At 49.7% G+C, this 15,693-nt stretch overlaps 9 protein-coding genes across 9 annotated transcripts; 3 read left to right on the top strand and 6 right to left on the bottom strand.

Moving 5' to 3' along the window:
* Window positions 1-827: 827 nt before the first annotated feature.
* SERLADRAFT_475191 (uncharacterized protein) lies at window positions 828-1,497 on the top strand (the record flags this gene model as incomplete). The annotated part of the gene is made up of 3 exons (XM_007321761.1): window positions 828-885; window positions 936-1,131; window positions 1,186-1,497. Coding segments are annotated over 2 exons (387 nt in total), but the record flags the coding sequence as incomplete, so codon positions are not given.
* Window positions 1,498-1,754: 257 nt separating this feature from the next.
* Window positions 1,755-3,070, top strand: SERLADRAFT_475190 (uncharacterized protein; the record flags this gene model as incomplete). The annotated part of the gene is made up of 1 exon (XM_007321760.1): window positions 1,755-3,070. The coding sequence occupies one exon, from the start codon at window positions 1,798-1,800 to the stop codon at window positions 2,686-2,688; it is 891 nt and encodes a 296-aa protein (XP_007321822.1).
* An 838-nt stretch (window positions 3,071-3,908) lies between these two features.
* On the bottom strand, window positions 3,909-4,415 carry SERLADRAFT_441258 (uncharacterized protein; the record flags this gene model as incomplete). The annotated part of the gene is made up of 3 exons (XM_007321759.1): window positions 3,909-4,036; window positions 4,089-4,175; window positions 4,232-4,415. The coding sequence occupies 3 exons, from the start codon at window positions 4,413-4,415 to the stop codon at window positions 3,909-3,911; spliced, it is 399 nt and encodes a 132-aa protein (XP_007321821.1).
* Window positions 4,416-4,911: 496 nt separating this feature from the next.
* Window positions 4,912-6,185, top strand: SERLADRAFT_452014 (uncharacterized protein; the record flags this gene model as incomplete). The annotated part of the gene is made up of 4 exons (XM_007321758.1): window positions 4,912-4,925; window positions 4,994-5,126; window positions 5,197-5,433; window positions 5,501-6,185. The coding sequence occupies 4 exons, from the start codon at window positions 4,912-4,914 to the stop codon at window positions 6,146-6,148; spliced, it is 1,032 nt and encodes a 343-aa protein (XP_007321820.1).
* Window positions 6,186-6,512: 327 nt separating this feature from the next.
* SERLADRAFT_475188 (uncharacterized protein) lies at window positions 6,513-6,963 on the bottom strand (the record flags this gene model as incomplete). Its single annotated transcript, XM_007321757.1, has 1 exon — window positions 6,513-6,963. One exon carries the CDS (start codon window positions 6,903-6,905, stop codon window positions 6,678-6,680), a length of 228 nt encoding a protein of 75 aa, XP_007321819.1.
* A 669-nt stretch (window positions 6,964-7,632) lies between these two features.
* SERLADRAFT_475179 (uncharacterized protein) lies at window positions 7,633-11,087 on the bottom strand (the record flags this gene model as incomplete). Its single annotated transcript, XM_007321756.1, has 12 exons — window positions 7,633-8,172; window positions 8,229-8,912; window positions 8,970-9,062; window positions 9,167-9,195; window positions 9,293-9,406; window positions 9,484-9,629; window positions 9,688-9,732; window positions 9,805-9,898; window positions 9,959-10,033; window positions 10,090-10,148; window positions 10,205-10,645; window positions 10,714-11,087. The coding sequence occupies 10 exons, from the start codon at window positions 10,560-10,562 to the stop codon at window positions 8,855-8,857; spliced, it is 1,071 nt and encodes a 356-aa protein (XP_007321818.1).
* Window positions 11,088-11,222: 135 nt separating this feature from the next.
* On the bottom strand, window positions 11,223-11,720 carry SERLADRAFT_372661 (uncharacterized protein; the record flags this gene model as incomplete). Its single annotated transcript, XM_007321755.1, has 1 exon — window positions 11,223-11,720. One exon carries the CDS (start codon window positions 11,718-11,720, stop codon window positions 11,223-11,225), a length of 498 nt encoding a protein of 165 aa, XP_007321817.1.
* Window positions 11,721-12,124: 404 nt separating this feature from the next.
* SERLADRAFT_397704 (uncharacterized protein) lies at window positions 12,125-14,201 on the bottom strand (the record flags this gene model as incomplete). Its single annotated transcript, XM_007321754.1, has 15 exons — window positions 12,125-12,633; window positions 12,691-12,716; window positions 12,785-12,825; window positions 12,887-12,997; window positions 13,057-13,137; window positions 13,193-13,250; window positions 13,318-13,394; window positions 13,455-13,487; window positions 13,542-13,569; window positions 13,624-13,649; window positions 13,703-13,799; window positions 13,860-13,892; window positions 13,955-13,974; window positions 14,038-14,047; window positions 14,110-14,201. 15 exons carry the CDS (start codon window positions 14,161-14,163, stop codon window positions 12,441-12,443), a joined length of 888 nt encoding a protein of 295 aa, XP_007321816.1.
* A 264-nt stretch (window positions 14,202-14,465) lies between these two features.
* On the bottom strand, window positions 14,466-15,596 carry SERLADRAFT_475163 (uncharacterized protein; the record flags this gene model as incomplete). The annotated part of the gene is made up of 3 exons (XM_007321753.1): window positions 14,466-14,812; window positions 14,870-14,939; window positions 14,995-15,596. 3 exons carry the CDS (start codon window positions 15,291-15,293, stop codon window positions 14,579-14,581), a joined length of 603 nt encoding a protein of 200 aa, XP_007321815.1.
* Between the last annotated feature and the right edge of the window lie 97 nt (window positions 15,597-15,693).

Raw genomic sequence — 15,693 nt, 5'->3', positions numbered from 1 at the left:
AAAAAAAGAAAAAAAAAAAACTGAATTGAAGTGGGGACGTTGCGACTGTGATTGTGGGATGCGATTACATAAGAATTTACGATTTGCCGTCTCTGTCGGGAATGGGAGATGTCACGGGTGGAAGGGATCGGGAGCTGTTGCATGTGAGATGTGGCTGTGTGGCTGTGGGATAGCGATAGCGTGGGTGAGGTAGAAGGAAGAAGGAAGGATGAAGAAGGAAGAGCTCGAACTGGGCGCAGAGAGTGGGTGATGATGGATGATTGATGACCGGTCGATGGGTGAGGTTTTGACGAGAGAGGGGACGATAAGAAGAAAGGCACCGAGCGATGGCGATCAAGAAAGGTGATCGAATTCAAATTCCGTGGCACGCGGTTGCACATTGTCGGAGGAACATGTCACGAAGTCTGAGCAGAGCGCCGGGCTGGTCTGGCCCGCTGGCGCGTGGGATGTGCCGAGAAGCCGGAGGAGGTTATCAGAGATCGGAGCCGCACCCGGCCGGAGTGTACCTGAGCCAGGGGAGTGGTAGGGAATTGCAAGTCCGACGGGGAAGGTGCCTTAATTGAGAGGATGAGCGAGCCCACTGTTTTCAGACTCGAGAGTTCCAGGCACCTTTATAGAACATTGCTTCCTCTTTTTCTTTTCTGCCATGGACGACTCCACCACCGCTGACTCCCCCTCAAACGACCCCCAAACCGACCCCGTCGTCGACCCAAACAGCGACCACGACATGCCCGCCCTCGTCGCACACAGCAACCCCGCCCTCCTCCCCACCGCGACTGGCGTCAACAAGCGCTACCGTCCTGCTCCCGCAAAGACCTTCCAGTGCAGAGGCTACAGCGAGTGTCGCATGGTCTTCTCCAGAAGTGAGCATCTCGCCTGGCACATGCGGTACATGTCTCTCCTCCCCTCCCCCTTCCTCTCCCTCACCCTCTCACAGGAAACACACCGGCGAACGCCCCTTCACCTGCCATTGTGGAAAACAGTTTTCTCGTCTCGACAACCTCCGCCAACATGCCCAGACCGTACACGCAGACAAGCAGGACCAGAACGAGCGTATGATGCGCGAACTCACCTCTCTCCATGCCTCCATGGCTGCCGCAAACAAGGCTGGCCAGTCCAGAGGGAAAAGAGGTCAGGCAAATGCCGCTGCTCTTCCTGCAGCTTCTAATCACTCCCTTCCTCAAGATAACCCCGCTCTTCACTCCCTCGATCTCGTAAAAGAGGAGGACCAGCCTTCGCTTCCCATCCACCAGCGTCCCGGCACAAGCACTGGCTACGAGGGCACCGACAGCATCCTCTACCACTCTGACCACTGGTCAGACGACCTCGATCGCTCAGATACAAGGGCCCACAACAGTCATTCCTTTCGTGACTCCACCCAGTCCTTTCTTGCCCCCCCATCAGCTTCATCTCCATTCCTCCTCGGTTCACACTCCCAGTCCTTTCTCCCCTTCCCCACCAACTCATTCAACATCGGTCTCTCCTCACGGGATGGTCGCCCCAGATCCAGCTCAAGCCGTCCTCCCACTGCAGGCGGTACCGACTCACATGCTCGAACGCTCCCGCCCCTCTCTGCCGTCGTCTCCGCATCCATCCCCACTTCACAATCCCAATCATTCCCCCTCCCTCCACAATCAACACAACACATACTTCCCCTTTCAGGCACACTTGCATTCAACAGACGACCATCAACAGCAACTCGCCCAGGCACAGCTCCAGCAGCATACTACAACCCAAAACCTGCTTATGCTGGAGGGCCTGGATTGGTCCATCAACCAGAACTATCACTTCCGCACTATGGACGCGCACCAGAACTGGCAGCAGCAGCAGCAGCTGCCTACCGCCTCCCATACGATCCAGAGCCTACATCTCCCTCCGCAGCCTCATACGACTCTCCCTTTTCCTTCCATCCACCGGCCCTCACCGACCCACTCCCACCACCATCACAACAACAACAACAACCAGCCCAGGGCGGGCCCCTCGCATCATCGCCCCCAAACCCTCGCAAGCGACCTTTCCCGGGAGCAGACGGCTTCGATGATCCCCCACGATCAAGTGGCTCTCTTGGCGAATACGAGTACGGCTCAGAATCACGTCCTCAATCTCGACGCCTCTCCGTCCTGGAGCTCTGCAATGACCCAGATGCAGATCCAGGAGTTCGATCATTTATACCGTCTGGGGCAACAGGATCTACATCACGCCCGACTACCTCATCCGGACTCGTCTCATCCGCATCAGCCCTCGCACTCGTCGATCGAGCCCCCGTCCCAGGCCACGCATTACTCACAGGAACTGCACCGCCAGCAGCTGGAGCAGCTCCGTCGACAGCAGCAGCAGCAACAGCGTATGGAGCAAGCGCGCAGACGTTCGGAGGAGGCGGAGTACTTGCAACAGTTCGCCGCGACTTATCCCCCACATCATCATCACCAGCAGCATCAGTATTTTCCACTTACAGAGGAACCTACTCAGCTTCACCACTATCAGACACATCACGGAGCCCACGATCTCAGCCAAGCTCAGCTGCCTTCGCCGCCGCTGCCGCTCGATCCGCAGTCGGCTTACACTCAGGCTCGCCATCCCCATCTGATGCAGCGGCAGCAGCATTATCTAGGCGAGGAGGGGAGTCTCAGCGCGATCAAGTACGAATCTCCGTCGGTTCTCCACACACCCCCGCTGCTGTTGGAATGAGGGTGTGAGGGGATGAACGTCTGAAACGATTACTCTGAATTTCTGGTAATACATTTGTGGTACGAACATTGGTCTCTTTCGAATTGATCTGTTTCGGTTTTATATCTATTTTTCGGTTGCTTTTTTTCGATTGTGCAGATACAAGTAGCATATATCTCTCTCGATCTTTTGTTGCCTGCTCTCATATACCAATCTGTTTAATACGTTTAGTGTTCATTTTTGGAAACTGGTCGGATAGCGAGGAAAAGAATATCAAAAAAATAGTGTTTTCGTCGTCATGTCGTACTGTAGTGAAATATTAACATAGTAATCTCTTTTCTAAAATGTATCGGTGGAAGTGACAGAAATCACGAAGCGAAACTGTTTTATCAGATGTGCTTTTCTTCTATGTGATGGCAGAAGAGTAAGCACGATGCTCCGGTGATTCGTGATTATCTGCTCGATGGATGGCATCGACGGACGTGCGATCATGCGTCAAGTTGAACGTTGGTGCATCAATGGGCCAAAATCGGAATGGAAGATGGCATGTGTGAAATATACGGAAGGGTCTTGATGCGGTGGCTTGGCTGGCGCTAGTACTTCAAGTTGCATTTGAGATACGTTTATGTCAATGATCAGACTGGTGACATGATAGGCTGGTTCAGGGCCCCGGATGGGGACAACGTAGTTGACACGTAGCTTACCTCCGCTGCGTGTGTCTGGCTAGGCTGGACGGGTGATCGTCCATGGTCGCTCAAGACGGTGTCGCTCCCAATCTGGGTTAGCACGCTGATAGCAGTTTTGCTATTTATTTTTGAAACTTTGGAGCTGTGGGCAGTGAGACTCGAGGTGAGACTCGAAAAGCGTGCTATACAGGAACTAGCAAACGGACAAACCGAATTCACCAGGCTTGGAATGTGCTGAAGAGTGTGGTAATTAAGAGGATTCTCATACATCGGCTATATGCTCGTCAGTCATTCATTCTCGACGCCAATTCGTACTCGTCCATCTCAAGCAATTCCGCCGTTCCTTAGAAGTTTACGCGATGCGCTTCAATTCCATGTGACGTTGCCCGGGTACTCCTGCTTGCCATAGATGTACTACCTCCTCGGCTGTCCTTCACGCGGTGTCTTTCAGTTTGATTTCGCATTCCAGGAGCAATAATTTATTCTGGTCTGGAAACAAACGTAATCTCAACTGGCCTCTGATGACCTAGGAGGAGACGCGGAAAGGTCTGCTTGTTACATGTTCATCCACTCCTCTGTATGATCGAAGGATGCTTCATGATAGGGATTCTTCCCCAGCCATTCTTCCGGACTGACCATAACACCTGCTTTGGCATAAAATTTGGTAAGAGTCTCGTTCAGAACTGTAGGTTGATATTAGTCGAATGAGGCGGTTGTTGGAATGACGCGACGTACCGGCCAATGACATCGAATGCGATGGTTGAAGGGTGAACCGGGCACCCCGCTCACGATCAAAGGTTAAGGAAACCGGCACTGCAGTTCCTAGATGCAGTCACTATATTATATTTTGATTCACTAGCTATAGGATCAGGACGTACCTTTTGAAATACGCAGATAATGAGGATTAGCTGCGGGTCGGCCATTGTCTACAGCATCCAGGTAATTGTCATGGGTGTCACTTCTTGCATGAAGTGTGTGTTTAGCATAAACTAAGCCCCGTTTGGTACTGTAATGGTATTGAGCAGCTAACAAGGACAAGAGAGGAGAGCTATGGTATGCCATCCATCGTTATTTTAGGATAAATCAAACCGTCGCATGAATTTTCAATACCATCTTCTCATCCTGCTCCAGCTTTTTTGTCAAATAGTTTCGATTCGGGATATACTTGGAATCAATACAATGTTGCCGGAAACGCAGAATGAACCGATACATAAAGATTTCGACGCTTTCAGGAGCGGACGGTTATGCCAGGAATGGCCATGCGTGTACAAAAAAGATTTCGAAACATTCTCTGCGTTGGTTGTGTCTCCAAGGATCGGCATGGAGGACGCAACACAGGACCGAGTCTGAAAAGTTAGGAAATGTGTTCGTAGTCACGTGGTTAGGGTTCCCCGTTTAGCAGGGTGAAGATTTTTGATTGCTCCTGGAGATTCTGGTTTATCGGTTTTATCTAGTTCATTTGGCATCTGGTACGTCTGTTCATTTGTTTCATGTGATGTATCTGGTTTATATGGACGATGTGTGCATCTAGTTTTGCCGTTGGGTGCAGGAGTTCACTATGTTGCGGACAATGTAAGTCTTTTTCTTCAGTTTCAAGTATGCGACTCACCACCTCGCCATTTTGGTTGTTGTTGTTGTAGAAAGCCCAAGAATGCACGCGCGAAAAGAGCGTTGGATGCGAGAGAACCTAAAGAAGTGGAGGATGCACGGACAGCCATATTCGTACGCGGAACACACACAGGAGAAGTAGTGAACAACGTAATGAAGGAGCTGGTGCGTTCCTCCTTTTCTTTTATTTTTTTTCTTTCCAACCTCGACCTCGATGCTGACGACATGGCTGTAGATGGCTCTGAAGCGTCCGGATGCCATATCATTCTCGAAGAAAAATGCCATTAGGCCGTTTGAAGATTCATCGTCGCTGGACTTTTGGGCCCAGAAGAACGATGCGTCCATGTTTTTGGTAGGGCAGAGCACAAAGAAAAGGCCAGCGGGGCTTGTGCTTGCTCGTATGTTCGACTCAAAAGTCTTGGACATGTGCGAATTTGGTGTAGACAAGTTTGTGAGCATGTCAGAATTCAAGGTGCGGATACTGTGTTCATATGCATTGACACTGATGTCAACAAATTTTTATAATAACAATACACTAGACACCAAAATCGACACCGGGGCATAAGCCGATGATGCACTTTGCTTCAGAGCTCTTTGACACACATCCACGCTACATCCAGCTCAAATCGCTGCTTATGGATTTTTTCAATGCAGAAGTGATAGACTCGATATGTCTCGGTGGTTTGGAGCACATTATCAGCGTCAGTGTCGCACCTTCGTCGGGACTGAATGGGGCGACGGGCTTGTCCCTCGGTGATGGGCAGTCGTCAGAGGATTTGAGCAAACTGCCAAAGGTGTATGTACGGACGTATACGGTTCGCATGCTTGCCTCGGGAACCCGAGTACCGCGCGTCGAGCTGAGTCCCATGGGGCCTTTCCTCGATCTGTCGCTGCGGAGAAGTCAGGCTGCGGATCCTGATCTATGGAGGGCTGCGATGAAGCGACCGAAGATGAAGAAGCAGGATGTGGAGAAGGGTCTCGGGAAGAAGAGGAAGAACCTCGAGGTGGACGAGCTGGGCGACTTGAGGGGGAGAGTGCACATTGCGAAACAGGATCTGGACAAGCTGCAGACGCGGAAGATGAAGGGGCTGAAGGCAGGACCTGGCGAGGGCGATGGGGAGTCTACGGAGGAGGGCGATGGGGAGGATGAAGGGTCGAAGCGACGGAAGAGAAGAAAGAGCAGCTAGACCTTGTGACCTTGCGGGCATTGTGTGGTAGAGCTAGATATGACAATGATGCATTTTTACACCAGAGCATGCTCTTGTCGGGCAGCCGGCCGCGTTGGCTGATGGCGGGTGATATGGCTGTGCTTACGTAAGAGATGTGCACAAGCCTGATTCCCGTTCGAAAATATCGCGAAACAAGGAAATTTCTCATCTGCCAGCTCGACGCTGTTTTCTCCTCAACGTCCATCTCTGTCCTTTCAGGATATCTTCAAAACACCGTACCATTTCGTGTTTTGAGCTTACAGCCTCTCTTTTCGTGCTGGTTGCATGTGAAACGTGAGCTTTGGAATCATGGCCAGTAAGTCTGTCGTTCTGCTTCCACGATGCACCTATCTCATCTGTGATTGCAGGTTCAATTCTAAATCCACCGTAAATCTTATGTCTTGCCAGAGATTCAACCACTGACGCCTTTTCCTTGTTAATCTAGCTCTGCGACCTCACCCGCTGCGTCTGCTACATCCACGCCTACCCCCACGTCGACGTCAGCGTCTCAGACATCGACATCCCCCTCATCGACGTCTACAACATCAACGTCCACCACTACTTCCACATCTTCTACGTCTACCACCACTTCTTCCGCAACCGCGACCTCCACCAGCTCTCTGTCAACGACGACAAGCGCGTCCTCGTCGTCTACAACCTCAGCAACTTCTACATCGCTCACTTCCTTGCTGACGACTTCTTCTGGTGGGGGAGAGGTTACCGTCACGTCAATCATACAGACTACAAGTGGCAGCACTCCTACTGGGACCCCTCAAAATGACTCTTCTTCTTCATCGTGAGTTTGCACATCTATTTTCGTTTGAAACAGTGCACTACACGCCACTGTGTGATGTTCGGGCTTTCTCTGGTCTTTCTCTACCTAGCCACACGATATTTTCTCATATCCCAGTGTCATGGCCGTGCTGATGATCTTCATCTTTCGCTTTTAGTGGCTTCTTCCACAACACAGGCGCTGTCGCTGGCGTGTTCACAGTCGTTGGTCTCATCGTCGTCGCCCTTCTCATAGCCCTCGTCACCAACGCAGTTCGCCGCCGCCGCGCCAAGCAGTTCGACAAAGAAGTCGCAGAAGCCGCAGCAGCAAGCAACTCGCCCTACGATGACTACAATTACCCCTCCGGTGGTGGTGGTGGTGGTGGTGGTGGAGGTGGAGGCGGGCCAGTCTACACAGGTTACTCTGACAATAGCCACGGCACATACGCCCAATCTCCCTTGGTCCCCGGCAGCGAAAGCTACGGCATGAGCGAGATGGCGCACTTTGACCCGTACACCGCTGGTGCAGCCGCGCTAGGCCCACCCACCTTGCCAAGGGGAAGGAGCAGGAAGGATAGTCAGGGGAGCGGCGCGCCTGGGATCGCTGGTGTTGGTGCTGGGATTGGACGCGAGCCTAGCCAACGTGCGCCATACCATGCATTTGCTGGTCCTGGTGGCCCGCAACCGCATGAGATGCGAGACAATCCTAGCTTAAGGTACAGGCGAGGACCTGGCGGGAGCGACTTGCTCGAAGCCGTTGGACTTGGTGGTACTGGTGCCGCTGCTGCTGCTGCTGCCGCCGCCGCCGCCGGGAATGGACCTTTCGTCAATCGGAGACCATCGGAGCATACCCAATTTACCCATCAAAGTGGACCAGCTATGAGTGCGCAAGGATACAGTTCTGGCGAGTCGTACTCACAGCCGAGTGCATATCCATCTGATTCGTACCATTCGTATGGTCGGTCGAATAATACCAATACCCCAGGGCCTGATGCGTATGGATACAATGCCGGTGCACCCCAGCGTTCTCCTAGCCCGCCTCTTCCCAATCCACATGAATTGCCATCGCCTGCTCATTCTCCCCCTCCTGAACCTGAGCATATGCAAGGTCTCAGTGATAATGAAGGCGACGTGTTCAATGACGGCAACGTCCCGGGTTCTAGAGACAGCGGTGCGCGGATGAGCTATCAGGACGATAATGACTATGGCCAGAGTAACCGAGTTCTCAGGGTACGTTGACCATGTTCAAATTTGGATCACCCTTACTAATATCACTGTGTTATCTAGGTTGCAAACGAATAGTAGTCCCTCATGATTTCTCATACCCATTGGACATATCTGGATCACCTCTTCTTGTCCATGCATGAACAATGTGTTTTCCTCCCCGAAAGTGGCTTTTGCGTTTTATAAAGCCACTGGTAAAGATAAAGTAAAGATTGTATACTTTTGTTGTTGGACTGTTAAGTCTTCTGTCGCTCTTTTCTTTTTATTTTTTATATGTTGCGCTGCTTGCAGATTATATTCTTCTTTTTCTCGAAATTTCTGCGCTTGTTTGCTGAAATTGTCTGCTGTGCTTACCTCCCCCTTCTGTTTTTAGTTTCTGTGTCTGAAGCTCTTATATATTCATCACAGTTAATGCGTTCCAATTTCAATTTCTGTTCACTTTTCCCTTTCGTACGACTGATTTACATGTTACGCTTGATCATGACGGTCTATTATGTGTCGATAGGTAGGTAAATTGGAATGAAGACGACTGTCTGACCGCCATGTGGATCAAGCAAACTCGTCTGCTATCGACGTGCAGTCATACATATATACACGTATATGGATACATTGCCAATGATCTTGGCAAGATGATTCGTAAGTAAGCTTACAACTCCGTTTACAGCTTTATCACAGACAAGTCATCCCTCATCAAAACTTAAGCATAATCCTGCCAGTTATCTTTCCTTCTTCCATATCCGCAAAGATGCTAGCCAAGCGCTGTTAGCACGCGGGACACCTGAGCTATGGTAGGTAAATGAATCACCTGTTGAGCTCTTCGAGCGTCTTTACGCCGTAGTGGCACTTGACTTTCCCCCGGGCGGCGATATCCATGGATTCTACGGCGTCCTGTCGATTGCTTTTTGCGATTCGAAATGATGAACAAAAATCAGAAAAATTATTCTTTCGTCCCTAACTTCTATTTCGGAAGAAGGATGCAAGAAGGAGATATCGATTTCTCACCCGATAGCAGATCCCACAATCTTCAGCTCCTAAAATCGAACGGCGAAAATGAAATGAGAAAAAGGCTCGGTCAGTGGCTGTTTTCCACGTTGCTCAAATTTTCATAACGGATATGATAGAACTCACTTTTCCGACGAGGACAAGGATGGGCACGCTCAGTACTGCGCCTGCGGGTAATCCCAGGGCAACTAGCGTTCCTGTTGGACGGAGGTACATACATGCTTGGTTGTAGGGAGTTGCCTGGAGGGTCGATGACATATGGAATTATTGCCGAACCAAAGATCAGAATAGGTCAGACGTAAGACGGACGGACGTACAGCGCTGGAAGCAATGAGAGCTATGTGAGGGCCTTGACCGTCTGTGGCTTTGATCACGTCTGCGATCAGGTTTTGGCTCTCTTTGAAGTCTATCCACTTCTCCGCCCCTAGGGACGTGCAGAGCTCTCTTTTCGCTTCGCCGGTATCTGTCATATCATTGTGTTTGTCATTGGAGAACGAGTCCTTGGACACGAGAGCTCGTACCGATCGCCAAGACCCGGAGACCCATGAGCACGGCGTATTGCACGGCTGATCAAGAGCGATGTGGAGGAAATCTCTGAATTTCTATTTCCACCACGGCTACGGAGGGGGAAATCGTACCTAAATGCCCAAGACCACCGCCAGCGCCGGGAATGGCTATCCACTGACCGACGAGAAGATTGGCCTGCTTCAGACCTTTGAATACGGTAAGCCCCTATGAGGGAAATGGTAAGCGGACGAAGGTTAGGGGCTTGGATGGGGACCAAGGACATACAGCGCATAGGATGGCAGTGGCCGTTGCGCTGTCAATAGACTTTGGGATGGAAGTCACATAGTCAACCCAGGCAACCTAAAAATACTGTCATCTACATTAATCATAGAGAAAGGGAGACCAGATCGTCTCACAGCATATTCACAAAAAGTACCGTCAAATGTGAAACCGTGGACCGTACGAGTTGGACAACCTGAGGGATAGTAGTTTTGCATGAGAATCAGATGTGTGATGTGAATAAGAACTCACTGGACTCGTTCGTCAGCCGACAAAACTCGCATTTCAGACAAGTCTTCGCGAGCCATTTCAATCCGACTCTATCTCCGACCTTGACTGCTGCCTCAACTGTATGTTCGCCTATAGCGACGATATGCCCAACACCTTCATGTCCCCCCACCCTCGGCAGCGTCGGTTTCGTTGCCCAGTCTCCATAGAGCGCATTCAGATCGGAATGGCAGACACCTGCATACTCTATTTTGACGAGACATTGGCCTGGGGTGAGGGCGCTGGGCTGGACGACGGGGTGGGAGGAGGTGATGTCGATGGTGGAGCCAAATTTGTGGATGACGGCCGCGCGTTGGGTGAGCGGGATATCTGTGGGCGACATTGTTGCGGTTAAAGGTTGAGCTCTGACCACCGTCCGTGTGAGTTCTGAAATCTTGGAGCTTGGAGCGTGAGTGTGAATGGTTACTGCGTTAGTTGGATGAACAGGGTAGGTTAAGTACTGCAATTGTAATGCTATATGGGCTAACACTTACCTCGGACTGGGAAAAATACTTGAGAATAAGCCCGGTAAATGTTCACGTACACCGCAATCAGATGCTTCCTCGTGAAAAGCAGTCGGGGCTCTTAACCGTTGCTAGTCTAAATGTCAGCCCGAGTGACCGTGGTTATAATTCCCGGTTCATGAGCCTGAGCTCGTCAGCTGAGTGTAGTACATATGCGGATATCCCTCGCTCGCAGTCTCGTTTCGCGTTTTCCTCAAGCTGCATGTGGATATTGTAGTGGATAGTGGATAGCACTGGATGACTAGCTGGTGGTTTGAAAGTTGCCACGATGCTGTATAGCCTTTGTACCCCAGGTAGTCTTCAGCGAGCGTCAATCACTAAATGAAATACACGAAATACAGTAATTGGCTTCTCCCGACACAGAAACGATATTTCTGCTCATGTTACCGATACATGTGTGTAGCAGGTTTTAGTATATGGTATGCGATACAACAGCAAAGCAGGATAGAATCCATGATATCAAGACAAGATTTCACACCTCAGATTTCCATCTTCACATCATCTTCATCGTCATCGCTCTCGCTCTCGTCCTCGTCCATATTATGCACCTGCTTTTCAGCACTTGCTGTCTGAAACTTGCTATCCTTCCACTCATCAAGCTCCTTGGACGAAGGCATGCCCATCCGTTGCACACTCTCTTTTATCCTTCTCCACACCTCTTTCGCGCCGGCTTTTGCAAGCTCAGTGGCGCGCATGAGCTCAGGTTCGTCAAATGTAGTTAATGACTGCCAATTATTCCATACGAGGTCACAGCCTGGGGTATCTAATGAATGATCCTCGGAAGACGCTGATAGTCCTGTGGCGAATAGAAAGGCAAAACAACCACTGCCATCTAGGGACGATAGCTCGTCTTCACAGGGGTCGAGAATGAGAGCATTGTCGCCTTTTTGGGCTTGCTTCTGGCTTTTTTTCGACGGTGAAGAGGTGCTGGTGCTACGTAGTCGGCCCACAGCGACGGCACATACTATACCTCGCATAGGCACAGAACCAGCGTTAAGAAGCGCGAGAGTCGAGGCATTGATCTGTGCGGCGATGAGCGAAGGGTGAGAGCGAGTCGAAGACGATATGGATGAAGATAGAAACGAGGGTACGGGTGTAAGTGTCTGCACGACGAGCTGGATCAGTGTGCGCGGATTTTGGGTGAGGATGAGGGAGGGGGTGAGCAATGTGCGGAGGGCTGCTGCGAGTGTTTTGGATTCTGTGCCAGGAACTGACGATAGAGGACGTACGAGCACTTCAAATGTCGCGCGTGAAGGCTGTTCTGCGGTGAGACGCACTTCAATGGGACCAGAGATGGATGCGAGGGCTAATGTTGAGTCTCCTGACAAGATAAAATAAGTTATGTTCAAGCGTTATGACATAACATGAATAGAGCAAATACCAAAACCAAACCGTGCTGAGCCATCAACTCTTGCAAGGCCATCGTATGTTATTTTAACCTCTCTAAGGCTGTCCTTTTGACGACCGTCAACACGAAGATGTGTTGTTTCAGACATTTGGCTGAGAGCAAAGCGATGACTTTCTGCACAAGACCGAATTCTACTAAGGTTAGGGTTATCTGAACCTCCAGTACAGTTGGACTTGGCTACCATAGCTAGCACTGTGAATATTGTGTCTAGTGTGATAATGTCATTGACTACTCAACACAATATACAAACATCGCGGGTACAGTTCTCAACTTAGAGCCAGTCCAAGTCTCAAAACATTGTACTTTCTGGAGACATGGATTCTTGCGAGTCCGCAAAGGTCGACGACTCGGAAGAGCCTCCTTCCTTTGAGAAATATATACTACTCGCTATTGGCAACACATCAATGTGCTCGCGTGCATCGGTTTCACGAAGATCGAAGAGGATACGAGATGCCAGTATGCTGTGTAAGACGAGCTGCAGTCTATACAGTACAACTGTCAATAATAATACTCTCCAGTCAATTCGGAGAATGACATACGTGTCCAGCGCGTTGCGATACCCAATCTGGTGTATACAATATATATATACATACGTGAGAGGAGTGTAATGATATGCTGGTAATAGTGGCTTACCGGCAAAGCCACGCTGACGACAATGTTGGCCAAAGTGACAACTTTATGTTGAACCTCAAGTAAGCAGAGATAATCAAAGATAGCAGTGAACTGAATACGAACTGATCATGCAGCTCATGTACTTTATACTGCCCCAATAAAGTGCGGTCACTAGTGCACTCTTGTTACGGCGGTAGTGTTTGACAAACTTGTACATAGTCAGACCTAGCAAAACTGAAATATTCCTCAACGTCGTCAAACACGACGGCACTACAAGAAAACGGGTCACTGACCACATTCGTAGTTGATCAAGAATGAATATTGGATAGCAGCGCCGGTTTTGCTGCTCACAAAAACGCACCCTCCCAGATTTGCTGAGATAGATTGAACAAACCGGCATAAGCGTGGATGTAAGCATCAGAGTCTCACGTTTTTCAGCAGGACCTTGTATCAGTCTTGACAAAACCATAGCCGCTACGAGAGATATCTGGAAGATAGGTCTGAGTCGATCGCAAAGCCTATGAGACAACTTCAAAAACAGAAAAGACGCTCACTACGGCAAATCCAAGTAGCCATATCATCAACCTTTTGCTCCGTTGCCAAAAGGCATAAGTACGCATAATGAGCAGACCTGTACGAATAGATCATTCATCCTCGTGCTACAAATGTCTGAGTTGGATATATATCTAACCTTCTGCAACGATGATGCTCAAAATGTGGAAGACTTTTATGGACAAAAATCAACTGTAGGTCCCGACTAGATATATAACGCACTTACCATTCGAAACATCGCCAAAGGGTGCGCACTGCTCAAAATGAGATATAACTGTGACCGGTAGTCACAAGATAATGATACTCACATTTCCTGTCCGAGTCTGCACAGCAGCTGATTTTCAAAATCGTTAGAGGAAAACATGAATGGTTAGCAAAGGAACTTACCGTAGACGGTCATGATAACACCAACTAGTGTCAAGTAGCGGGCAAGCGAAAAAAGGATTCGTGTGGCATCCCATTTTCTTCCCCAGACCAAACGAATCTGCCCCGGAGGCCCGTCCTTGTTTGGCAACATAGATATCGAGTGGCATGGCTTACTCACCTCAGATTCAAATGATAGAACATAGTCAAAGATCTGAATATATCCACAGTTAACTCAGCGATGGTATAATCAGAATGCAACTCCAGTACACTTACCCAAATTGCTAGTCCAGCGACTGATGAATCATACGACAGGTAAGTAACATTTTACACGACAGTCGTGGCAGTCAATAACCTACCATTGAGGTACTGTCAGAGGAAAATGAAAGATTAGCCTATCGAGCAATTGATACCATAATTGTGAGACCTACCTTTGTCGTCTGCAAATCGGAAAGGATTGTCGGGAAGCTCGAAAGTGTAGACATGGTGGATTGTGTCTAGTATGATTCCAGCATACAGCCCCGGAATCCAATAGTACGCGAGCCATTATCATTATATACTATCCAATGAATGAGGTCACGTTTGTGAGGCGATCGGCACAAAGATAGCCTGAGATTGCCATGCATACCAGCGCCAGGGATAGCCATCATTTCCCTCCAAGTACGTGCAATACCTTGGCGATACCAAAACATCAACGGAACGAACTTCTTCCCGTGATTGGCAAGCCTAGGGTGGGTATCACAGCTTCAAATTGCCATATAAGCTATTGCCTGCCACGAGCCTGACGCGACTCGATGACAGCCTGTGTATATGATAAACACAAGCCTCAAACTAGTTTTCCGAGGGACTAATACATAAAAGAACATGAAAAGAAAACGTAAACTCCAACGTACGGATAGATCAGCTCCTCCCAACATAATGCCCAAACACCGTCTTATTCATCTCGAATTTGCCACCCCCGACTATGATATGCTTATCCTCTATCCTCAGTCTTTGTTCCAGGATCAAAAACGCGACAACGGCATCATCTCTAAATGCCTCTGTTTGTGACTCGATCACGAGCGCAAAGTTCTGAGTTGGAGTGCTTGGCTGAAGGTAGGCGACGGGAGTTTGCAGATTAGATTCTGGGAAGAGCTGTATATGTGTTCCAAGTGAGCTTGAGGGCTGTGTTTATGATAGACTGGCACGTACCGCAAGACGGTAGGTTGGATCCGATTTCCATACGTATGATCCATCTGGTGTCTCCATGATATGCACGGGACTGCGAGTCATGAATACACTGTCTCTCTTACGGCGAGCGAGCCAAAAGCACTCACAACCCATCTGGTAGTTTACTCTTCTTCAGCCACTTACTTACATCCATCGACTCGCTACCATGTGTCTCCGAGCCAGGGAACGTTATGTGGTCTGGTAGGATTTCGCGCCGCTCGTGTACCGCTATGATGCGCCCAGAGGGTGCGTCCTTCACCTCGATCCTGTTTCCTGACTTGTTGCTCGTGACGGTATAGAGAGGGCGGGAGGGGTGTGCAAAGATGGAGCTGTCTTTCATGCTCCCTGTGCTGAAGTAGAGAGCAGTGGGCGGGGTGGGGTTGATGAGCGTAGTCGTGGACTCCATGTTCAGGCTGGAAAGGTAGGTGCTTCGATGGGATGTACTCGAGTACTGGTTATCGCATGAGGCGCCGTGGCCGAAGTGTTAAAATGCGCAAAATATGTGCTGCAACGGCTGATATATACTGCAAGACAAGGCTATGTCAGTGTCGTTTTTCGGAGAACGATTGCAGCTTGGGCCTAGTGGCCTACAATGTACCGATGAGGGAGTGTCACGTTCTGATTGAGGCTTGTCGTGATAGACTTGGGACGGGCGTGTCTTTGTCTGCGTGGCACATGTTCAAGGGGTCCATAATAGAGCATGTGCAACAGTGAGAGTAAATTGGCAATATACTCGTCTGCACATAACTCGAAGGCTGTTCTGCGACTTGCAATTGCTGTAAATGCCAAACGAACTCTCTGAACTT

This window comes from Serpula lacrymans (genome assembly GCF_000218685.1).
Source record: "Serpula lacrymans var. lacrymans S7.9 unplaced genomic scaffold SERLAscaffold_11, whole genome shotgun sequence".
Lineage (NCBI taxonomy): Eukaryota > Fungi > Basidiomycota > Agaricomycetes > Boletales > Serpulaceae > Serpula > Serpula lacrymans.
The sequence above is the reverse complement of the archived record's forward strand: the minus strand, read 5'-3'. Positions and strand labels throughout refer to the sequence as shown.